This window comes from Xiphophorus maculatus, chromosome 2 (genome assembly GCF_002775205.1).
Source record: "Xiphophorus maculatus strain JP 163 A chromosome 2, X_maculatus-5.0-male, whole genome shotgun sequence".
In the NCBI taxonomy this organism is placed as follows: Eukaryota; Metazoa; Chordata; class Actinopteri; order Cyprinodontiformes; family Poeciliidae; genus Xiphophorus; species Xiphophorus maculatus.
In genome coordinates this window covers 12,442,397-12,466,458 of record NC_036444.1, presented here as the reverse complement: position 1 = coordinate 12,466,458, position 24,062 = coordinate 12,442,397, and the positions used below count along the sequence as shown (strand labels likewise).

At 38.0% G+C, this 24,062-nt stretch overlaps 4 protein-coding genes across 17 annotated transcripts in view; 3 read left to right on the top strand and 1 right to left on the bottom strand.

Moving 5' to 3' along the window:
- The first annotated feature begins 51 nt into the window (after positions 1–51).
- Positions 52–5,200, top strand: LOC102228038 (pyruvate dehydrogenase [acetyl-transferring]-phosphatase 1, mitochondrial-like). 4 transcript variants are annotated; one of them, XM_023325639.1, is made up of 9 exons: positions 52–155; positions 515–632; positions 766–942; positions 1,809–1,928; positions 2,015–2,301; positions 3,132–3,237; positions 3,476–3,712; positions 3,801–4,100; positions 4,773–5,200. In XM_023325639.1, the coding sequence occupies exons 2-9, from the start codon at positions 576–578 to the stop codon at positions 5,046–5,048; spliced, it is 1,560 nt and encodes a 519-aa protein (XP_023181407.1). In that variant the 5' UTR covers positions 52–155; positions 515–575; the 3' UTR covers positions 5,049–5,200. The 4 variants fall into 4 exon arrangements, with proteins under 4 accessions (XP_023181407.1, XP_005802116.1, XP_023181390.1 ...); XM_005802059.3 differs by having other exon boundaries at positions 515–656; XM_023325622.1 differs by having other exon boundaries at positions 515–656; positions 742–942.
- Positions 5,201–6,017: 817 nt separating this feature from the next.
- On the top strand, positions 6,018–12,952 carry LOC102227779 (B-cadherin-like). Of its 3 annotated transcripts, none has more exons than XM_023325610.1 (15): positions 6,018–6,267; positions 7,864–7,956; positions 8,037–8,174; positions 8,291–8,446; positions 8,543–8,684; positions 8,763–8,935; positions 9,024–9,152; positions 9,251–9,436; positions 9,515–9,759; positions 10,664–10,806; positions 11,027–11,119; positions 11,241–11,462; positions 11,542–11,672; positions 12,215–12,361; positions 12,469–12,952. In XM_023325610.1, the coding sequence occupies exons 1-15, from the start codon at positions 6,205–6,207 to the stop codon at positions 12,721–12,723; spliced, it is 2,316 nt and encodes a 771-aa protein (XP_023181378.1). In that variant the 5' UTR covers positions 6,018–6,204; the 3' UTR covers positions 12,724–12,952. The 3 variants fall into 3 exon arrangements, with proteins under 3 accessions (XP_023181378.1, XP_023181374.1, XP_014325363.1); XM_023325606.1 differs by having other exon boundaries at positions 10,907–11,119; XM_014469877.2 differs by having other exon boundaries at positions 10,895–11,119.
- A 525-nt stretch (positions 12,953–13,477) lies between these two features.
- Positions 13,478–16,481, top strand: LOC102217016 (membrane-spanning 4-domains subfamily A member 18-like). 2 transcript variants are annotated; one of them, XM_005802018.2, is made up of 7 exons: positions 13,478–13,637; positions 13,748–13,915; positions 14,808–14,918; positions 15,001–15,057; positions 15,131–15,241; positions 15,337–15,480; positions 16,222–16,481. In XM_005802018.2, the coding sequence occupies exons 1-7, from the start codon at positions 13,608–13,610 to the stop codon at positions 16,273–16,275; spliced, it is 675 nt and encodes a 224-aa protein (XP_005802075.1). In that variant the 5' UTR covers positions 13,478–13,607; the 3' UTR covers positions 16,276–16,481. The 2 variants fall into 2 exon arrangements, with proteins under 2 accessions (XP_005802075.1, XP_023180375.1); XM_023324607.1 differs by having other exon boundaries at positions 15,334–15,480.
- A 2,288-nt stretch (positions 16,482–18,769) lies between these two features.
- Positions 18,770–24,062, bottom strand: part of frmd4a (FERM domain containing 4A) — a 121,202-nt gene continuing 115,909 nt past the window's right edge. For 7 of the 8 annotated variants that reach the window (XM_023345170.1, XM_023345172.1, XM_023345162.1 and 4 more), the window contains one exon: positions 18,770–22,968. In XM_023345170.1, the coding sequence (XP_023200938.1) occupies positions 22,866–22,968 (103 nt within the window). In that variant the 3' untranslated portion in view covers positions 18,770–22,865. The remainder of the gene's footprint in view (positions 22,969–24,062) is intronic. The other variant, XM_023345151.1, reaches the window with a different exon arrangement.

Here is a 24,062-nt window from a genome sequence, read left to right as displayed (position 1 = left end):
TGAGGCGCTTCCAACAGTTTTCTGATCATCTGAATTGGTGATCGTCAGATCCTTACGTCACACGTTGCTGGACGTCCCTCCCCTTGTCATAGTTGGTGTTTTGCTGCATGTGAACGGACTTTGCTTCATTTGTAACAAAGTTTGTACGTAACCATGTAAGTTTTGCTTACACGGGATCTGACATATTTCTTAAGCTACATAAATGTGCGCGTATGCAGCCTCTTTACGAATGGATTCTTGGGTAGTGTAGTGTAGCGTCGGAAATTACCAAACGTTAGTGGAGTGAGGAAGAGCTAGCATGCTAGCAGCAGTAAAATCGTGAAATTTCAACAATGTGTGTCAAGCGTAATAACGATCAAAGGTCGTGTTATTAGGTGAGCCTTTGGTTAGCTGAAGGGCAGCATTCAAGCTGACTAATCCATGTGTTAAATGGCAACAGAGAAATCTGATGTAGTATAACTTATTCATTACAACTATACATGCACATAGTGACTTGTTTGTCTTTTCTGCTCAGACATAAAGCGGAATAATTTGAATAAGTTGCACCGAATAGCGCCAGCTCCGTTTCTGTAGCGATGTATGGACGCGTGTACTCCAGGATTCTCCATCGAGCTTCTAGCTACAGGCTGAAGGTTCATCTCAAAGTCCCATTCCGAGTTTGTATCTTGATCAGACTGTACTCCTCATATGCACATTCTGTCACAATTCTTGTGTTTTGTGTTTATGACTCCAAACTTGTAGCCTTATGTTATTGTTCCCTTTCAGACAGCCCACAAGTGTCCCTTTTCATCCTGGAGTCCGTCTCGATCAGACCAAAGTTTCTGCACTGGTGAGGAATCTGGAGTCTGGACTCGAAGCTGCTGTCATTTCTCCACACGAGAGGATTTAGACTTTCAGCAGAGCCAAGTGCAGATTAATAGCATCCTAAGAAGCAATGAACAGGTAAGAGAAATCAGACTGAATAACAATCAATAATATTTAGGAGCTAAACATGCTGTAGCTCAGCTGGTTCCACAGATAGACAAGGAACAGTGGCGATTTTTGATTTGGTTAATATGGCTCTCCACCCTGGGTGGCATTATGTGAGGGTTGTCATTAGCATGTAATGGGGGGGGGAAAAAATTATTTGCTCCCAAACACATTGTCTTTTGCTTAATTGCATGTCCAGTTAGTGGAAGGTTTAAATTTTTTTTGCACTGTGTAAATACTGTGAAAAAAAAAAAGAGGTTTTGAACTACAGCTGAATAATCCTGAGATTAGGTGTCTAATCTATTATTTATTTCACTTTTTTAACGAACCTGGCAACAATTTATTCATCCCTACTTTAAAAGCCAAAGTACTTACAAATCTGGTAAGGGTTATCTTTGAAACAATTTTTTTAAACAAACAAAATGAAATAGAAAAAAAAACAAAATTTAGTTTTAATCCTTGTTGCTTCTCATAGGGTACATATACAATAATCACATTCTGTAAATAAGAATATTATTATAAAGCACTTTTTTTCAAAAGTCAATTCATGAAGTGAAATGCATTATAATTGCATACATACAGATATCTTCAAATCTTTATTCATGTTAATTGTAATGATATTATGCTTACATTTGATGTAAGCATAATTGTGTAATATTACATCATACCATTAAAAACATGGTTAAAATGTTTTTAATGTGCATGTGTATATGTACAGTACATACATACACAGACATTTCTTTTTTTGGAATAGGCAATTTCCTAAATAATAATCTGATTTATTTAAGTGTCTGCACATTGACTGAAATTTTAATCATGAAGGCGCCTTTTGGTTTCAGACTGTGAATGTGCCGGAGTTTGATGGGAGGGCACTCAGCGCTGTGAGAAAGTTTGACAGCAACCATTTACCTGCAAATACTCCTAATGAGGACCGTCGTAGTGCAGCCACATGCTTACAGGTATGCATCTACTTTTTATGTTCTTATATTTTTACCCAATTATTAACATGCAAAGTCAAAAAATGTTTTGTGTGTGTAATCCCCAGACAAAGGGCATGCTGTTTGGAGTGTTTGACGGCCACGGGGGCTGGGCATGTGCCCAGGCCGTAAGCGAGCGGCTGCTGTACTATATAGCAGTGGCAATGATGCCAAAGCAAATCCTGGAAGAGCTTGATAAGTGCATGGATCTTGGCAGGCCTATTCCACCCATCTTACAATGGTATAAACATCATTCAGATTTTAACTATCGTGAATCCGCGCCCCTGTACATAAGACACCTTAGAGTCTTCTGGCAAGAGTTACTGGACAATGAGGAGCATGACGAAGGCATGAGGTAAGTTAACATGTTTGTAGTTCTAACATGCTAGATATGAAACTTAGTGAAAATACTACAAGTGTATAACATAATATCATTGCTTTTATTTCAGAAAAGAAACAATTATTTCTGCTGCTAAAAAAAACTGTGATGTAATTTGTAGTTATATTAATGCTATCTTTAATATTTACTGACTTTTTTGACTCTTCCAAGTAGAAGAATTTGTCTTTCTTGTAACTGAAGAAAACTATATTAATCTTTGTTCAGCCACCTGACAGGCAGTGTGCAACAACAGATGGGGGAGATACTGCACTGTGTTATTCTATGTTACATTAGAAGCAAAGAAAACTGCAGCCACTGCCCCTTCTCTGGCATCTTTGAATATGTCTTAAACTGTAGGATACTTTGATACCAGTAAAACGCAAATGGAAGCAGTTTAAATGTATTAAATTAATATTTAATTCAGTTACGATTCCCTGTTGGTGATACAGTAAATCTAGAAACTGAGTGATTAATTTATTGTTTGACATCTTTAAACGAGTACAAATTTACTCACCATATTGAACAAAAACAAACTTCAAACTTTTAACTGTGCAAACATTTTAACTGCAGTATACAGCACCATGTAACAGCGAACTTAGTTTTATAGGCACTTGATCTGTTACCATATTACTTCTGCACGATTAATTTTTTTTAACCAGTTTGCATTTTCTTGAAAATGGCTTTTTTTCTGACTTCACTTTTATCTATTATGTCACAACATTTTTACATAAACCTTTAGAATGCATCGAAAAGCATCTTCAGTGAGAGAAACTCAATGAACCAAATCTGGTAATCCTTTTGTCTAGTCCTCAGGAGGCTCTGAGTTGTGCTTTTAGACGTCTTGATGCCGACATCTCTTTGGAGGCTCAAGTCCCCCTTTCCAGTGACCTTATGAAAAGTACAGCCATCCAGGTAACTACACACAAGTCTTTTTCACCCAGTCTGAATAATACAGAAGGAAAAATGTCAGTCAGCCATTCCTCCTCTCAATTTAGTTTTTCATGATGCGTTTGGGCCGATGTTTTAAGGTTGATGAGAATCCATCAATATTCTAATGGTTTTATATCCACAGTTATCAGGCGGCTAAACCCAGAGGCCAGTAGCCTTAAACAGAAATTCTATTTTCCCCATCTCTGACTTTTCTTTCCAGGTGGCGTTTGCTGGATGCACTGCCTGTGTGGCTCACGTTGGAACCGATGGGATCCACGTGGCAAATACAGGAGACTGCCGCGCAGTTTTAGGGGTGCAGAACAATGACGGTTCCTGGAGTGCTGTCCCGCTTTCCAAAGACCACAACTCTCAGAACCAAGATGAGCTGGAACGTATTAGAGCGCAGCATCCACCTTCAGAGACAGACACAGTGGTCACAGATGACAGATTGCTGGGGGTGAGTTGGTATCTCAGTGGTATAAACAAAGAAAATCTGATTTATGAAATAAGTCAGTTATGTTTTTTTTTCTCTGTCTCATTTTCAGGTTCTCATGCCTCTACGCGCCTTCGGTGATGTGAGATTCAAGTGGAGCGTGGAGCTGCAGCAGAGCATTTTAGCCAGCCTTGAATCTGGAGTGGATCTTGACTCTCTGAACTTGTATCAGTACACTCCGCCTAACTATTTAACACCGCCATACCTGGAAGTGACGCCTGAGATAACCTATCACAAACTGAGACCCCAGGACCACTTCCTGATCCTCGGCACTGATGGGTTGTGGGACGAATTCTCAAGTGAGGAGGCAGTGCGGCTAGTTGGAGAACACCTCAGTGGAATTCATTTACAGGTTTGTTCAGAGAAACCCCTTAAATACATGACTATATATGTGTGTGTTTGGACAGTGTCCTAATTTCGCCAAGGGTGGTGCAAACAATTAAGCTAAAAGATAAATTCTATCTATTTTTTTTAAATAAGTGAAGGTAACTTCACACAGCTTTTATCATTAAATCAATGAAAACAGATTTTGTATTTACTCAGGTTATCCTTGGGAAATATGAACATTTCTTTGTTGATCTCAAACATTTAAATTTAACAACAGAGAAAGAACAGAAATGCTATTCCCTCATCCAAGCCATACCAGGAGTGCTGATTTGATCTCTTCATGCGTGTTTGATGAATCTTTGATTTCCCATGGCAACTGTTCAGGGGTGCCTAAATGTTTGCTCTCACAAAGGGTGGAAAGCATTGTTGTGATGTCAAACTGATGGCGGAGTGTCAGAAAGAGTAGGATCTCAAATGTGTCAAGTTTCTTTTAAGCATTTTTCTTTAAACGCCTGAAGATAATATGTTATTGATTGGAGTTTTAAAATGGCACAATGTGCCTGGAAAATACATAATACCATCCCTTTAAAAGGTTGCCAGACTGAAAACATTACCGTTTACAGCAAGTCAACTCATATTTCTCATGTCCTAACTATTTTTTCATGTCTTTTTGACTTTTCAACCTCTGTTCATTTAGGCTCCAGTTTCTCCTTCGGAGCGGAAGCTCAAGCTGGGTCAGATGCATGAGCTCTTGCTGAAGCGGCGAGCTCGTGCCTCTCCAGCTCTGGATACCAACGCCGCCACTCATCTGATCCGACACGCTCTTGGAACTGGAGAGTATGGGGAGTTGTCGCAGGAGAGGCTGGCCTCAATGCTCGCTTTGCCAGAAGACCTGGCCAGAATGTACAGGGACGATATCACAGTTACTGTGGTGTATTTGAACTACGACCTGGCTAGACCCCGCCACAGTTAGCAGACTCAGTGAGTCCTACTACAGAGCTACGCTTGGTTACGTACAGTCAGTATTTTGTCATGGCCGGTGTTACGTAAGCTGTTTTACAGATGAAGTGAAGTGAAATGATCGTTTTCAATGTTATATTCTGTCCAGATATTATTTTACATGAACGACTGTTTATTACCTTTAAAATTTCAGACATATAATCCAAGTTTTCTTTTGGGAGAGAAAGTTTCATGTCAGCACTTTTACCTTTGTCAGTATTCCTGTTTGTGTCTTGCGCAGACAATCCATCTTTGCCTTTTTCCCTGTTTACTTTGTGTTAATGTGAGCTAAGAAGTTTACTGTAAAATTTCTATAAAGAGTATCATGTTGATTTAATCAGCTGTTGATGTTTTTAAATTATCTGTTCCATAATGGGGAAAAAAATATAATTTTATAAATAAATACATAAATGAATACCAAAACAAATGTTGTTTTTTTTTTGCAGAAATGTTTTGATTTGAAGTTTAGAATTTAGAACAGTTCACTTCTCTGATATCTCAACATATCAGCAGCAGAGTTTTCAAAGTTTTCACAATAAACTGTGAACGTTTAAAAGCTGGGTGACATGGGAGCCAATCCGACCCTGTGCTGTTTTGTAAACACGACTGTTTGTCCTCAGTGACGAAAGTTCATCCAGACAAGTTTGATTGTTTTGCAAACAAATCCCAAGTGGAAAACATCAGTTTAGTTGATCACTGTCACTAAAACACTTAAGAAGATTTTATTTTTATTTTTTTATAGAATATCAGAGGAAGATAATACATTTTGGAAAATTTGAGTGGAAAGTCTTGCCATAAGCACACGTCTATGTTTGGCTGAGCTAACTTTCACCGTTGGTTTCTGTTTTTAACTGTTTTCCCCCTTGATGAAGTCATGTGGAAACTCAGCATTACTGGTGTTAAACGGTAAACACAGGGTTAGGGTCAGCGGTTTAATTTCACAGTCAGAGCACAGCAGTGTGGTAGAGAAGAAAATTCTCTATTAGAGGAAGTGCTAATACACTTCTAATAGAGAAGTGTATTAGCACTTTGGAGCTTTGGTACAGGTTACAAACTTGACTTGCACACAGCAGTGGGTACAGTGAGAGAGCATCCAGCGACGGTCGGGACAGACCCGCTTGGTGTCAGAAATGAAGGACATGACTGGAAACAGGAGGATTTTGATAGTGACCCTCATATTCTGGCAACTTAAGGTGAGTGTTTCACATTTAGTTTAGTTGTTTTGAAACTCATCTTTTCTAAACAAAAGGGATTATATTTTAAATATATAAATCTATTTAAAAAATATATATTATACCCTTTCTCAATAAACTATTATTGAAATATATATATATACCATGAAGAAGTGGTATTATTCCCACTTTTGCTTTTTTATTCTAACATTTTTAATTATTTTTTGTTTCACTCTTTCTTTTGTTTTTTATTTATTTATTATTCTTCAAATATAAAAACTTAACGGATGACAGCGAAGCTTGCTTTAGATGTTGAACTGTCAGTGGAGTAATTTTAAAAGCCACTGCTGAAAGTTTTATTGTTGTTCCATATTTTCTCCATTTGTGTATAATTGCTGTGTTTCCCTGGAATCTCAGTTTTAAGCTGAATAAGCTTAATATTTGTCTTACTATTAAATATTATTGACCTGTAGGGTATAATCTTTAGGTGTGCTTAGAGATGCAGTGGAAACATCTGCAGTGATTGATCTGGATTTGTCTTTATTATATTTCTAGCTTATCCCAATAAGTTATGAGAATAAGACAATGTAAAATTAAAATTTGAAACTTCAAAGCTAATAACAGATTTTTGTTTTTGCTAATATGTATTTTTTTAATGAAATGAATAGCTTCTTTTTTCTGTGATTTAGGCTGCAGGTTGCTTTCATTTAGGTTTCAAAAAACTCTCAAAGATCATTTAAGTTGCATTCATATATTCATATGTTGTAAAATTTGCTAAATTTGCTGTTGTAAAATATATAAATATATATGTTGCAAATTTAATAATTTGCAATGATTTAATAATTTTTTATAATTAAAGTGAAATCAATTAAATGTCATATTTTCTTTGCAGATGAATACTCTAAATAGTCACAAACTTCATGGAGAACACACAATGACATAGCAATGAACAAAACGATTTAAGGGAGGAGTAGAAGTTATTGGAACATTAAGTCAGGATCAGAGCAAAAGCAAACAGAGCATCAAAATACAAGTTAACGTAATATGAATGCATAGAATATATCAGTCAGCTATAACATAGTCAAAAAGTTATTTTATTTCAGTTATTAATTTAAAAAGGGAAATTCATATATTATTGATTTATTACCACAGTGTTAGACTAACGAACACCCAAAACTTTCAGAATATATGAACGTTATAAATTTTTATTACATAAATTCATGTCATAGTCATATTTTGATCTCCACAATCATGGGAAACACCGCTGACCTAACAGTAGAGCTACCAACAGTTATTGACACCCTCCACAAGGAAGTTTAAGTGACATAAGGCCATTGGTAGATATGCTGGCTGTTTACAGAGTACCTTATCAAAGCCTGTCAACAGAAAGTCTGGTGGAAGGAAACGCATGTCAGTGGTGCACAGGCAACACTGAGAGGAAAGTGAAGAAAAGATTAATGGAGCCAGCATGTCCAGATGTGTACAGCTGTTATATTTCTTCCTACCTCTTATAAACCCTAAATTGAGCATTACTGCAATTTAGTAATGGCACATAAAACTGCCGGCTAAAAATGACTTTTAAAGTTTTTGGATAACTGCTGAATGTTTGCTCCACAGTGTTTGGTATCTCTAGATCCAGCATGGACACAACTGCGGTTCATGGGCAAAACTGACAATAATACAAACAGTCCAAATGAAAGCAACCATGAGGTACATTTAAAACAATGTTGTCATCACTTATTGAGTGAGAATCATGCCGGTAATGCAGCATGGTGTCCTCATTCAAACAGGATGATGCTGCCTCGGTTCTCCAGCTGCCAGAGCATCCACTGGCTGACGGACTGAGGCGGGTGAAGAGAGACTGGGTTATTCCACAAATCAACTTTCCAGAAAACGTCCGCGGAACATATCCCAAATTTCTGGTGACAGTAAGTGAGCTTTTGTTTGGGAAACTTACTGCTGTCAATACATGTGCTCTGAAATTTTCTTCTTCAAAACATTTCCATGTTTTAGTTGTAATTTTATTTATTTATTTTTTCCAAAGCTCAAGTCAAGTAAAGCTGAAACAGTAGCCATAACTTACAAGATCAGTGGTCCAGGTGCGGATCAGCCCCCCGAAGGTATTTTTACTGTCGATGACCGGTCTGGTATGATGTATGTGACCGAGCCACTGGACAGGGAGAAACAAGCCAAATACACTGTAAACCACATTTAAGCATTTCTCTTTTTTTGTCATAACTAATACGAGGCTGATGGTGTTGAGCAGATGAAATCCTTCTGGACCTTTTTGTTACAGCTGTGGGCTTATGCCCTGGAAGTGACAGGGAACGCAGAGCAGCCCCTGGAGATCATCATCAACATCATTGACCAGAATGACAACAAACCAGAATTCACTCAGAAGGTTTTCACCGGCAGAGTGAGCGAAAGTGCCGAAGTTGGTAAGGAGTCAGTACAGCAAGCTAACAGAACCTAAATATTCTTTTCAGTTCGGAACCGTAACTCGATTTTTTCAACAGGTAAACCCATCTTGAGTGTAACAGCTGTAGATAAGGACGATCCAAATACAGACAATGCTATAATTAGGTATCGACTACTATCTCAGACACTGAGAATGCCCAAAGAGGAGATGTTTGCTATAAACGCAGTGAGTGGACTGATTAGTCTGAAGGAACAGGGACTGGATAGAGAGGTAATGAGGCTTTCTATGTGAGCATTATTCTTTTTTTAACTTTTATTTCCCCCACAAATTTCTTTGTATGAGTATTTTATCCTTCTAGACTCATCCAGAATACAAACTGATCATTGCTGCTGCTGATATGGAAGGGAAAGGGCAGATCACAACCTGCACTGCTGTCATTACCGTTACTGACAGCAACGATAATGCTCCAAATTTCACTGACACATCTGTAAGTTGCAAAACATACTCTGTAATATGATGCAATTAAAAATGTGTTTAAAGTTTAACTTTTGAACTCACTGAGGAGAGTTTCTTGCTCTTTTCAAGATGTCCACAACAGTCCATGAGAATGCGATAGGAGTGGAGGTAGCAAGATTGAAAGTCACTGACATGGACGAGTCAGGATCTCCAAATTCAAACACCAAATACTCCATCATCAAAGGCAATGAAGGTGGAGCCTTTAACATCACTGCTGGTTCAAATAAGATGGAGGGAATAATCACAACTGCCAAGGTCCAGAAAGTTACCCTTAAAATTTTATTCAAAAGTCATATAAGCATCATATTTACTTATCTTCTCACCTTTTCCAAGGAGCTGGATTTTGAGAGCTTGCCTGAGTACAAACTGTTGGTGGTGGTAACAAACGAGGCGCCATTTTCCGTCCCCATGTCCACATCCACAGCCACAGTCACAATAAAAGTTATTGACAGAAACGAGCCTCCTGTTTTCAGCCCAGCCGAGGTTCACGTAAGCCTCTCAGAGGACGTGAGAGTCGGCACGGCCGTGGTTCAGCTGAAAGCAAAGGACCCGGACACAGCCAGAGCACAGCGCGTAATGTAATCAAAACACACACTGCTTACCTATGAGTGTCTTCAACATTTGATTGAACTCTCTGACCAGCACATTGCATGTTTCTACTGCTTTTTTGACAACTTACATTTGGTGACGAACTCCAATTCTTTGGGCATGGAAGACCTCTTTGCCATCACCCTAATGTTTTGGAATGAAATTGGAATGATTAAAAACGTAAAGCCCAATCCGATTCCATCCTTTAGCCAGTCAAACAGTAATATCAGAAAATAACAATTTAGTTTTCAGGGGGGGGAGTTTGTTTCTTTTTGTTTTTTGACATGAAGCTACAAACTATAAAGGCTTATTGTGCAGCTATTTTAATGTGTGTGTTAATATACAGGAATTTGGGAAAGTTGGTATTTATTTACCAATGGTGTTATAAACATGTTCGAGATCCTCTTCAGTGTGTATTTTCTGTAAAGGTGTGCCATATTTTTATTGTAAAGACGATAAGGTAAGTTCAAAAAAGGAACTGAAAAAAGGAAATTATTTTTTATACAAATAGACATGATGCATATTCCAAATAAGCTCATGAACTAACAGAACTATATGATAAATAAAAGTAGCTCGAAAAGTAAATCACTAGTGAAAATGCATACCTTATGATAAATTATTTCTGTTTTTTCAGTTTTATATATTTGAAATGTATAGTAATTTTCATAGACTACTTTAAATAATCATATTAAATAATATTAATGTTAATAAGCTGCAATTAAGACTAAAAGATATTCTCAGGCTTTTTTTTTAGATATTGTAAAAATTCAGTCCTGTTTATTTTAAGTCTTAAATGGAAAAAGTTACACTTTTTTCTACATAAATATTTGGTCTGTTTTTGAAATGGAAATTTTGATATATATTTAGTACTCAAGCTGTTTGTCTTGATTCCAGATACAAACTCTACAACGACAGCGCCCGGTGGCTGAGCACCAACCACAGCACTGGATCAGTTAAAGTTGTGAGCGGCATGGACCGAGAGTCGCAATACGTCAGAGAAAACAAATATACAGTTTTAGTTTTGGCTTATGATGACGGTAAGTTTAAACTTTTACTGTTTTTACTGAACCATCACTGTGTTAATTCTGTTAAACAAATAAAAAACGACTTTCTTAACTCATCCAGATCTTATTCCAGCTACAGGAACTGGTACTCTGGTTGTGAGTTTGTTGGATGTGAATGACCACCTTCCGATGGTCAGGCAGAAAACTGCTACTCTGTGTAACTCTGACCTTTTTCCTGCACTCCTGGACATAGTGGATCTGGATGGACCGGGTCATGCTGGGCCATTTACTGTGGAGCTTATAGGAGGACATAAGAAGAACTGGACTGTCAAAACCAATTCCACAAGTAAAGAGGCTGAGATGCTGATGAAGTGTTATGTGGATAAACTCTCATTTCAGACAGCTAACTAGTGGTCCAAAAATAAAACTCTGTGTTTTAAAGTTTATATTTTGCTTCCTCCCCCTAGGCAATGTGGCAGCTCTTTACCCCAAACAAAACCCATCTTCTGGAGACTATAATGTTACCATGAGGATTTATGATGTTGGGGGGCTCTACAAAGACAGTTCGCTGGTCGTAGAGGTGTGCCACTGTCAAGCTGGAGTAGATGCCTGCTTGCCAAGGCCTGACGGACGTCAAGACATTCCTTCTTTTGCAACCGCTCTGCTGGGATCTGTTTTTGGCCTTCTGTGTAGGTGGCCATCTTATCCTGAAAATAACTTACCGTAATCTGTTTTGTCTTTTGTCACTTACTTTGCATTCGATTGCAGTGCTGCTCCTGCTGCTCCTGTTGCTGCTGAGCAGAAGGAGGAGGGCAGGGAAGGAGGCCCCTCTCCTGGAAGATCTGACCCGTGATGACATCTTCTGCTACAGTGAGGAGGGAGGAGGTGAAGACGACCGGGTAGGTGGAGAGGGAGCGGAACAGGACTGATAGCTGTTAGTTTGTGCATTTTTAGGGGACTGCGGTTACAGTACATTTTTAACCTGTGCACATTTGCCTTTAAGTAGACAAAACGTTTTGAGATTCATAGCATCAGTACATTATATCCCCAAGATAGTCACGTATATTAAAAAAGCTCAGGTGAATCGTATGAAAACTGAACTTAAACAATATATTCTGTTCAAGTATAACAACATGCATAAAGCACCTTGTTAAAGTATTCGCACCCATTGAACTTTGCCCCCATTTTGTCATTTTACATCCACAAACTTAAATGTATTTTAGTTAAAATTGATGTGAAAGACTGACACAAAATAGTGCACAATTGTTGATAGAAGGAACGGGAAATGGTGTTCTAATTATATTTAAGAAATTCAATCTAAAAGTGTGCCACACATGTGCATACTACCTCCTTTAACTCTGATATCCCTGAATTATAATACCTCAGAGGTTGTCATTTTTACATCTGTATGTGGCTCATTCTCTTTTTTTTCTTGTTGCAGGACTATGATTTGTCCCAGTTGCACAGAGGGCTGGACAACCGACCTGAAGTCTTCAGCACAGATGTGTTTCCTACTGTTTTCCAGGCTCTACCGGGGTACCGTCTGCAAATCCAAGCCAACGAGGAAGTTTGCAAATTTATTGAACATGTGAGAAATCAAAAGATTGAAATACAGCACGTTAGAATTGCTTCATAGTTCCCAAAAACATTCAGTGCATCCTGAATCTTTATCTCTCATTGTTATGCTTTGTCCAGAACCTGCAAGCGGCAAACAGAGACCCCACAGTTCCTCCATATGACTCTCTTCTCATGTTCGACTATGAGGGTGGAAGCTCTGAGGTGGATTCACTCAGCTCCATTCAGTCTTCAGATTCGGATGAGGATCAGGATTTTCAGAGTTTGAATCAGTGGGGGCCACGCTTCAGCAGACTGGCAGACCTGTACGCTAAGGGAAGAGAGGAGGAAGACGATGACAACCAAACACTGCCAGGAAAGTCAGAATGGGTCTGACATGCCCAAATATATGTGGAGGTCATCTAAACTTACAGCTGTCTGTCCTAGAAATGATCAGTGGCCTTTTTCTGACACCATGTGTGTTTTATTTTTACAGAGGCTGTACTCTTTCTTTCTGTTAGCTTTGTGTGCTGTTGCTGAATTCTTTGACAATAATATTTAAACAGAAGTCATATTTGATTGTTTTTGATGCACATCTGTTTTACAGTTATTTTTTTTATACTTGTTTTTTGCCATGATTTAAAGTTTTTTGGGAAAATATTTATACACTGAACTTTTTTACATTTTACCAAAGGACAGCTTCAAATTTTCATGCATTTAATGAGGATTTATGTTATAGTTATGACCAGCGCTTTGCATCCTCTTTAGACATCCTACTGTGGCTCCAATGTTGGCTAAAAATGCTAAAGAAATAAGCATTATTTAAGTTGTAAAGGCGATTAAAGTATGGCAGCTTGAGCTTTTGCAAGGTATTACTTTGATTTCGTAGCCTACAAAATCTTGTACTTTATTAGCTCATATATTCATAGAATTATATGAACCAAAGCTTTTGCTACATTTTGTGAGTCTTTGTACTTAAAATTTGGATGCATAAATAAAATACTCCATAAATGAAACCAAGACTCTGATGCTTGAGTAATCCCGCCCCTTTTTACTGATGACAAATCTGATTCCTGACCAATGATTGTCCTGAACCTCTGTCTTGAGAATGAACTTTAGTCATTCATTATCTTCCAACTCAGCTGAACTTTGACACCAAAACTTTTCAGTGCTGTGCCACACCAAGGACTTATAGAAACAATGAGAAAAGGTTTTGATTGTCTCTCCATTCTTTTTTCATTATTTGATATTTTATTTTGAAATGAAGACCTGTGCAAGAAATGAATAAAAGGGAACAACTTTCAGCAAAGGTACGTTAATAAAAAGGATAAATTAGATGTGGAAAATTGTGAAAAGTGTCATTTATTACCTTGTTTTTTTTTTTATTTGACCCTGTTAATGTTTTTTTCATCCACAACAGATGATGCAGAACATGTTTCAGGAGGGGTTGTACCAGGTGTTTTTCAAGGAGACTCCTCCAGCCAGCCCCTCCACTGAGACCAGTAACACCAATAATGAGAACCTAACAAATGTTAGGATTCATCGTTGGTTTGGGACTGTGGTAAACACAAGACTTTTAGTCACTGGGGTAAGGTGCTGTCTTTTTCTGCTCATCCAAAATACCATACCTATGAGAAGTTCATGTATACTCAACAGAGGCATCATCTTAATTTGGAGTTTTTAAAAAAGATGCATTTGAACAACAACAATAAAAACCTGATGCACAACTCTAAATTATTTTGACTTCTTTCAAATCCCCACAGAGTGAAAATTAAACTCACACCCTACTAATATCTAAATAGACATTTCTTTTTAAGTTGTTGGATATTTACCCATTTGTCTTGTCAAAAAAAGGTAAAAGTCATTCAAATTGTCTGGTTTCAAGGCACACTTTTAGGAATTGTCCTTACATCTTCACCTGGTTTTAAGTTGGGGCCACTCCAGGCCACTTTCACCTGCTTTTGTCCAGCATAGTAATGTTCCTGATGTGTCCTTGGGTCGTTGTCCTACTGTTTCATCTAATTATTGATTTGAAAGGAAGCTTAACATTTTAAAGCTTGTACACCTTCATCATTCCATTCGATTTGTGGAGTGCACCAGTAACATTAGCGTCGAGAACAAATGCTGAGCATAATGTTACCACCTTTTGGCTCAATTCATAGTGACCAAATATCTCAGTTTTGTTTTGTCTTACTCAAAAACAATTATCCAGAAGCTTAATTCCAATTTGACTTTAATGTGTGGCTTTTGGAACAGAAACTTTTTTCTTAGTCAACACTCTCTCTGTCCATGTTTGGGTTAAACTTGTCTTACTATGAGCAGTAACACTGTTGTTCCACCATCTTGCACTACTTTTTTGCCAAGGTGATGGCTGCATTGCTCCTTATTAATTTGATCAATTACCTTTCCTATGAAGCGGACAGTTTGGTTTAAATAGCTGATAGCTGGACTCACTTATGTGACACTGTTTTTTTCTTAAGGTGATTCAGGTCCTCAGCGCCTTGGCTAGCATTCTCACTACAGTGAGCCATGCGTGTGTGAGTTACGGCTGTTCTGTTGTCATGGTAACTCCAGTCTGGTCAAGCTTGTCAGTAAGTCTACTTTACAATGTTTTTACTAAGGGCACCTGAACTTGAGAGAGGGATGTAAATCTAACTATTGATGATGTTACAGTATGCAGCTGCTGGGTGTCTGGCAGTGGAGGTTCAGAGGAAGGCTGGTAACATAAAGGTAAACAGATTATTTGGTGATAGGTTAGAATTTTTATCATGAGCTTTTTTGACTTGTTTTTCATTCCAAACAGATCATCATTCTCATGACGCTGAACATTTTCAGTCTGCTGTTTGGATTTGCTGCTCTACTGGCCAATAGCCTCGCATCTGTGGAAGCTACAGACCTGAGTTCATACCAGCAGGTAAATCTGCAGAATTACTGCAAATGTTCCTGTAATCAATAGGATCGTGACATTTCCTGATCTCTGTCCCCTTCCTGTTTTCGTGTGATAAGCAGGCTGGTTCAAATGTTGTAAAGGCAACCTACATAGTGTTCACTTCCCTGTGTTTTCTGGGAACATTCTACATCCTGTTCCTGTGCTGGAGAGGTCTGCGCCGATACAGTTCTCGCAATGTTAAGGCCTACATCCGCATCTCACAGGTACGAATGCCTCCTGAACCAAAGTACGTTTTACTTACAGTTGAAACCAGACATGTTTAAACATTGTGTAAAAAGACACAAACCTGACTACATGTTTTGAGGTTTAGGTCAGTTAGCATTACCAAACTTATTTCTACTTACTAAATGTTAGAATAGTGAAAAATTATCAGAATTATGCAGCCATTTTGACTGATAGCTGCTAACAGGGCCTTTTCCAGCCTGAAGTGAGTAATGTACCACATGTGCTAACAGAACACTCAGTGAGGAAGAAGTCACAAATTATAAAGCAAAGTAAGACAGATTACAGTTTGCAAATGAACTTGGAGATGTCGTCCTTTGGTCTAATGAAATTTAAACTTAAGTTTTTGACCATGATAACCTTTACAACACTATCCCAAATATGGAGCACAGGTATCACAGCATCATTATGCTGTGGGGAGGGGTGTTACACTGCAAGAGAGACTGGTACGCATTGCAAAATAGACAACATCATAAGGGAAGAAAATCATGAAGAAAAATTATGTGTATTATTTTTGGCACCTAGTAAATAGAAAAATAGGAATTTGGGTGATCCTAACTTAAGAGTCAGCAGGTGAGAAAATACTGTATACCGTCCATGTGGATATTTTATTTCTGTGTCATGCATATGAATACTCATTTAAAAAGTTGCTGATTTATTGCACTTTTTTCTGGACTTTTTACTGTTGATCACAATGTGGGTTTAATCCATTTTCTTTACAGGATCCAGAGGACACGAATGGGCTTCTGACGGAACAAGAAGACCTGAATCTGTAAAACTTAATGTAATGAAATATCTTTAAATTCATTTTATGTGATTGCCATTTGTAAACTAAGTTATTGTTGCACTATATTTTTTGTACCATCTGGACATAAAAAGAAAGTTAAATTGATGTAGTATACAACTCTTCTCTGGGATTCTAGAAGAAATCACAAGAACTTTAAGATTCAAAGCAAAGTCATCTCAAATAATAAACAGGTTATGAAATTAAATGTGTGTGCTAATTTTGTTGCTAAAATATCCGTTTAAGCAACTGTGGAAATTGCTTTCATTTCCCTAAATGTTGTATTTGATATAGACACTAGAGGGCAGCATTTGTGATGTTGTAAATACCAAGATTCATTTTCATACTATCAAACAAAACTTTTTTCTCGAAACATTCAACTAAATTCATGTCCAAGAAGAAAAATTATGAGCAAGAGCAAAAGCTAAAATAGTAAATTTGGTCTAAATCTACTAAATAAAACCCAAACAACCAGTGGACAGGCTTATACTCACTGTTTTTGTCAAACTTGAAGACATCTGTATATCAAATTTGTGATATGTTAGTTGGTAAGCTGGAGATGTAGTGAAGGGTGTGGTGTGTTTGAGCATTTTGGTGATGGGGGATTTCATTAAGAACACATAACAAGGTCACAGACCATTCATGTAGCAAGTATGCACACACACCCACATACACACAGCGATATGCACAGACCTATATGAGTGAAAAAAAACCCCAAAAAACATCTGAGTGCAGCTACTTTCTCACGACATGTCTGACTAACAGCTTCCAGCTGTTGCTTGCTTGGGAGAGCTGCAATGGAAACCCACTGAGTACAAAGAGAAAGATGGGATTTTAATGCATAGAGGGACACAAAACTGTAGTACAAACCAAAGCAGGATGAAGAGTTGATGTGCAGCAAAAGTGTTCATACCCTTTAAACCAATTAAAGTTGGTCAAATCTGATAAGAAGATGGATAAAAGTGAATTCTATGAAGAAAATCATTTAGGACTACAAATGACTTGCAAACAGGACAGGGATTCACCTTCAAGGAACCACGCCTACAATGGCATGGTTCAGATATTCATGTTTTAGAATGGCCCTGTCAAAGTCTAGAAATACAGTGGAAACCAGATGTTCATACACACTGTCTCAAAAACTTGCAATACCATTTTTTCTCACTATATGACATCAAATTAGCCTAAGCTTTTCTTTTTTTAGGTCAGTGCAGGATTACCAAAAATTATTTATTTGCGCTTAATGAGATAAATTCTGTTAAACTTTAAAATTCAAATGTTCACATAATTACTCATAAAACTCCTTGGAAGTAAGATCAGGACTCTTAGATGGCCACTCTAGGTCACAGGGGTCATGCTTAGGGTCATGGTTCATCTAGACCCACTTGTTTCCCATATTTAACTCCCTGGCTAATGTCTTGATATGTTGTTTCCTGATCACATTTCTCTTATGTTTGTGTGTATTTTGTGAAATGCACCAGTTTCTCCTCCAGCAGTATGTCCCACAGCATTTTTACTCCCAGACTCCTCCCCTTGTCCCAAATGGTCATTATGGACAAACTCTACAATTTTTGTAGTTTCAGAAAGAGCAAGAGTTTTTAAAGTGATGGAGGCCAAATTTCAAGGCGTGAAATTAAAAAGTAAAATTTCTTTTAAGTAATATTTGATATGTAGCATTTTTTTAACAATTGAAGTTAACATAGTTATTTGATTGTGCTATAAAATGGCACTATGTGCCTGGAAAACAAAATGCTGCCCTTTTAAAATACATTCACAAGTCCACCTCCTATTGTCTGAAATGTTTCACATTTACCTATCAACAGATGGTGATGCCTCTAACTGTTTAATTGTGTCATTATCTTAGTGTCGGTAAACTTACAACTGAAGTCAGCAAATGAAACATTCTTAAACTGTTCCCGGTAATTATCATGGCATTAAGCCCATTGCACTAACTGTGGTAATTTTAACTTGGCTAAAACAGGAAATAATTTGTCTTGTTAAAAGTCAGTGAGACAAAAATAAGTAATTTCAGCTGTATGCCACTTGGTGCTAATCACACTGGAAATCTGATGTTCACAGATGTTCTTCATTCAATCCGCCTGAGCTTCAGGAAGTTCGGGAAGAGGAATGGACAGAGATTTTAAAACCTACACAGCTGTTGTTCGCATAAGGCCTAAAGATGGCTGCTGACATCCACATAACAGAGTTAAAAGAGAGTGATGTGGAAATGCCCTGTGGTCTGCAGAGTCACGTCTTTTATGTTGGTTCTTCCTGTGACTCAGTAGGAAATCCCGTGAGAGAGAAGTGACTGCAGCCAGCCTGGATGTGATGACACGAGAGTGAGTGTGTCTGGTGGACCGGAAGGGACGAATTCATGTAGGGATTACCTTTATTAAGAAGTGTGACACTGTGACTTCTTAGTTAAGGCCCCTTGAAGATATTTTATGAACACACATTAAGTAAAAAAAAAAACAGACAGAGGCATCAGCTTGAGAACATTCATCAATAATTTATTTTCTTACTCTCAAGAACCACCACAGCTTCTCATCTTGAAAATTCATCATTAATTTCCAACAACACAGTTTTGCAAAATGTAAAGTTACTATACAAATTCTTAATAGAAAAAAAGAATAAATTAACTGTGGAATTCAGTTTTTTATTTTTTTTATCAATTCCACTTTTTTTTTTCTACAACTCCTTTAATGTAATATTACAGCTGAAGAGAACTGATCAACTCAAGTTACATGCTCTACTGTCTGGTTGAGGAGGTGATCTAATATTAAACTGCCGGTTAAAATAAATTCATTTAGCATGAATCGGTAAGAATGGAGAGATGTCTAGATCCTACGAGACAAAGCAGTAACTGGTCGTTTTGTAGCACCTGAAAGGGTTTCTTAGTGTTGGAAAAAAGAAATACTGGCTGATATCAAATATTAATGCTGCTAAAACAATGAATGTGAGTTAAAAAATCCCATCGACCCTAACAGCTGTCCTCTGAACATACATGAAAAAAACTCCATAGTGTTGGAGTATTACAAAATTCTTCATACATGATCACGGAGCAGGAAAAGTTTGTTTTGTGGGACTACAGAAGGTTTTCACACTGGTTTACTATGAGCTCAGAGATTATAATAGGAACAGTTTTTTGTGGGGGTCGGAACAACACTATTAAACAATGACAGTTCATTTTAGCTGGAGAAAAAATGGTGCAGCATTTGAGGTCTTTTGTCTGTGGGTCTGCATGCACGAGCTGGGTCTTCAGCACACAAACTAATCCTAAGACATTAGTAGGTAGAAATCAAACCTGACCGCTCTCTTAAAATGAATTCCTATCAGATGGTAAACTTGATTGCTGGTTCTAATCTTGCATAAAGACGTATTAAAATTGACAAAGCAAGGATTACTCTTGGAGGAGTAGACATGCACTTAGGGAGCGGGCTGCACCTCCTTGTAAAACAATGTAGAGTTAGAAGTTTTTCTTAAGTGCTTATGGCCACTTATAACAGAGGTTATTATGGTGGGAATAATGGGATTCGTACCATTCACAAATCCTTGCTCTAGTGTTACTTGAACAAAAGGGTTAAATCATATTCATGTGATGGTCATATTTGTAAAATAAAACAGTTAATAAATTACAATTTTGTGCTACAACAAACAATAGAGGGAATCATTTTGCACCACCGGGATTTGTTGGCGACACTTGGGGAAACTGGTTTAAAGACCAGGTGTGCTTTTCTAACCCTGTTCTGAAGGTTTGATTGGACTATGTGGGACAAGAATTATAAGAATTTACAAACATCTCTGGCGTCCGGCCATAGCTTTTTTTTTTTTGCACTTAAACGTGTGGACTTTTCTGACCAAAACGTTAATGGGTGCACTTGCTAAGAGAACACAGTAACTGCAGGTCCAGCCTAAATATACTGTAAATGTTGTGCTTTCAATCAACAGTATGTTTAAATAAACGAGTTTAACTGGTTGAGTGTTTCCTGGCTGCTGCTTAATGGAATGGCTTTAGAGTGTGAAGACTGGATGGAGTCTGTCTTAAGTCTGAAACAGGTTCAATATTATGTTACAGTACAAATGCAGAGCACCAGTTTTGTGGAGCTTGCTCAGAGGATGGGCAGAAAACACAGCACTATAAAGGGATTGACGGTCACTCAGCAAAACCGGTTCAAACGAAAACTGGTGGAAAAAATAGAGGCAACACCATAAAAACAGCTCAGCACAGTCACTGAGCAGCTTCAAGATGAAACTCTAAGGTCGAACAAACAGACTTCAACAGTTACACTTCACTGAGAGGTGATGATAAATTAAAAGGTGGAAAACCAGAAAAAAACTGAACTAAAACCAAACACTACAGTGTCTGTGACTGGATGTAGCCACAACAACGTCTCCAATAAATCCTGTGCTCTGACCGCATACAGGTGCATCTCAATGAAACATATTATTATTGAAAAGCTATTACATTTCAGGAAGAGTAGAGAAGCATGAAATCCAAGTCAGGTCTGTTGTGAAATTTCCACAGTCAGTGATGATTTGGGGAGCCATGTTTTCTACTGGAGTTAAGTCAGCACAGACATCGACCAGGAAATTTCAGAGCACCTCCTGTTTTTCTGATTTCATTCGTCCAGCGGGACTTGGCACCTGCCAGAAGTACCAATACTTGCGTTAGTAAACGTGGTAACATTGTACTTAAATGACCAGCAAACTCTCTGGATCTAAACCACACAGAAAGTCTAAGGAGTATTGTCAAGAGGAAGATAACAGACACCAACCAAGAGCTATTTAACCAATCTGGCTACTTGAGAACTGACCAAGGTCTGAGTGAAGATACTGTACAGTACATGGACATACCTTTTAGTTGGCTGGTAGTGCTGCATTAAAAATCCCTTCTTAGTTGATTTTTCTGAACAACTGACTTTGACCCCAAAGTTTCCATCACGGAGTTTTCACACCTGACAGTCTGGTGGACTCGGTTCGATTGGGGACTAAAATTGCAACACTTGTTACATTTCCAGCTTGTGCAGTTCGCTTTCACATTGCAGTGTCAAATGATCCAAACCCTTTGAAAAACCTTCAAGTTGTTCTTGCACCAAGAAAAACATGAAGGAAACAATATGATAACCTCTGAAGAAGACATTAACACAATTTCCTTCCTTACGGAATGTAAACAAAAACATGGTGGTGTAAGATTTTAGCGGTTGTAGGATTTATATTGTATCTTTGGCAATAGAGCATGAGCCAGTTCTTCCACTTGCATTAGACTAGACATTTGTTTTGGTTGTATTTACCCAGAATACCCAGAACTATAGTCTGCTTCCTGCTTTTGGAGCAATCTCCGGTCCGCTTGCATCCACATATAACCGCTCTAGAGTTCACTTCAACCAAACTGAGATCTAGGTTTGTAGGTGGACCAGGGTTTGTGTTTTTGGCCTGCATCAGACTTCAATTACACATTCACACCTAAGCAAACCAGACTTTCCAGGCAAATGAACTAGAGTTCAAATGAAGTGGATTAAACAAGGCTGGTGTAAATGCACCCTTAGCTGTGAGCCATAACCATCAAAATTAACAGTACCATAACAGGTTTGTAATGAAACGATGAGTTTCAGTTTTTTAAGTGAAATTTACTGAACGGAAAAATCCATTTTAGACAATATTCTAATTTATTGAGATGCACCTATATGTTTCTGTTCTGCGATTGAGAATCTTGTGGTCAAACTTCAGGTCCAATGAACTGCAGATCAAGGTCATATCCACAAAGATCCACTCCAAATTCTACTAACACTAAAGATCCTTCGCAACAAGCTTTAGGTAAAAGGCCTGTTTTGGCTTCACTCTGTTGATTAAAACCAATTAAAAACCTTGTCCAGTGTTCTTTATTGCTATAACCTTCTCAGATATTCTCAAGGACAGCCATCTAATATGGTTACCAAGAGTTCACTCACGTATTGCTGACTTACTCTTCTGTTATAACACTATCTGGGAATTATGTTACAAGTTAAACCTGCACATGTCTGAAATCTTCTGCTTTTGTAAGTATGATTAAAGAAATAAAAGAAGCAATGTCTACAGGTACAAAGTAATGAAATACAGTTCATTGAGAGCTATAAATGCCTTTTAAACCGGTGGCTCAAATCCAGCATGTATCTTCTGACCGAGTGGCAGTGCACCGGAGTAATGCAGGATGTGATATGAAACAGGATGCGGACAAGCTGATGTTGGGTTTATTGTGTTTCTGATATTCTTCTGTGCTCTGTCCTTTCACGCTCCTGCCCCTCAGCTTGTGCGCTCCAGATGCTGAATAAAGAAAGGACTCTATAGTGCTGCAAAGAGGGGCGGGAGGAGACTTTAACACTTCTCAGTCTGTCCTGTGAAATCAGCCGTCATCAAAGCCCAGCGAGTGCGTCCCTGTCCAGCCGAGCTGTGATAGATAGGCCATGAAAGCAGGTGGTGAAACTCAGGGAGGGACAGAAGAGGCTTGCGTGGAGTCAAGTCTGGGCTGGATGAGGTGTTTGGTTGTCGACGGGTAGCAGTGAGGGACAAAGTAGAGAACAGGTTGTTTGTAGGCCATACGGGAAGGTCTCAGACCAACGTTCCGGGTTTGGTCTTGTCTTTTCCGTACCACTGCACATCTGCCAGCTCTGAACACAAGGGGCTGCTGAGAAAACAGCTGTCACTAAAAGACCTGCAGAAGAAGAAATAACAGGATCACTGACTGCAGAGAAGACTTTATAGATACTAAAATGACTAGCAGGTTCTGAGTTTCTATGCTTAATGTTTGATAGCAGTGCACCATTATGTATTTTATGAATAAATCCTGTGAGTAGTTAACCAAAGTGAAGCGTCACAGTCAGAGCACAGCTGAGCACATGCAAAGATCAAGTACAGAAACAGAAACAGCACGACACGCAAACATTACCACCATCAATAAAGAGCAAGAGAAGTAAACTCTTCCCATTGTCAGCCCCTATTGTGGGTAATAAGGAAGGGCTCTGTTTACAGAACTCTAACTATCTGTATATCAAGTAGAGATGCACCAGGAAGTCGTGTTTAATTGAACAGCCTTTACTGGTGAGAAGCGAAGCGGAAATAATTGTTTTTATGACCAATACTTTTTTGTGAGGTTCTGACTGGATGCAGTTATGTCTTTATAGCCAAATAAACTGTAATTGTTTTTTTTAAATCCTCTTTATTGGTATCACAATAAATACCTCAAAGGATCATTATAAATTAAGCACTGGTAACATAATTTACTGAAGTCATTTTAATAAGTCAACCCAGTAGGAATAATGGGGACTCACTTGGATGTGAAGTTGCCTTTGGTCCTAAACTAAAGTCAGCGGTTTCATGAGGTACAATATATTTTTTATTAAGTGGGAGTATTATATTGACCACAATGTATTAAGACCACTTTATTTATATGGAGACTCACGATCTCAATTTAAATCTGTTTATATAACTGGATTTATTTAATTTTATATTTTCATATAACTGGATATAATTTGAACCAAGCTCAAATAATTTAATTAACTACATACAGCAGTTAAGCTAGAAAAAGTATTTTTAATAGTAATTATATTATAGCTCTGCTATAAAAATCAGATTTAGCTACATTTGGTACTAACATGTCAAGTCTTTATGAAAAAAATGAGATTTATAGATTGGGTAAAAAATTTACAGTGGTGCATCTCTAATATCAGATCTAAACCACTATGCATAACTGCCTGATTCCTAGAAAATTTGTTACTACCAAAATCCTCCTTTGCTATTGCTATGTTT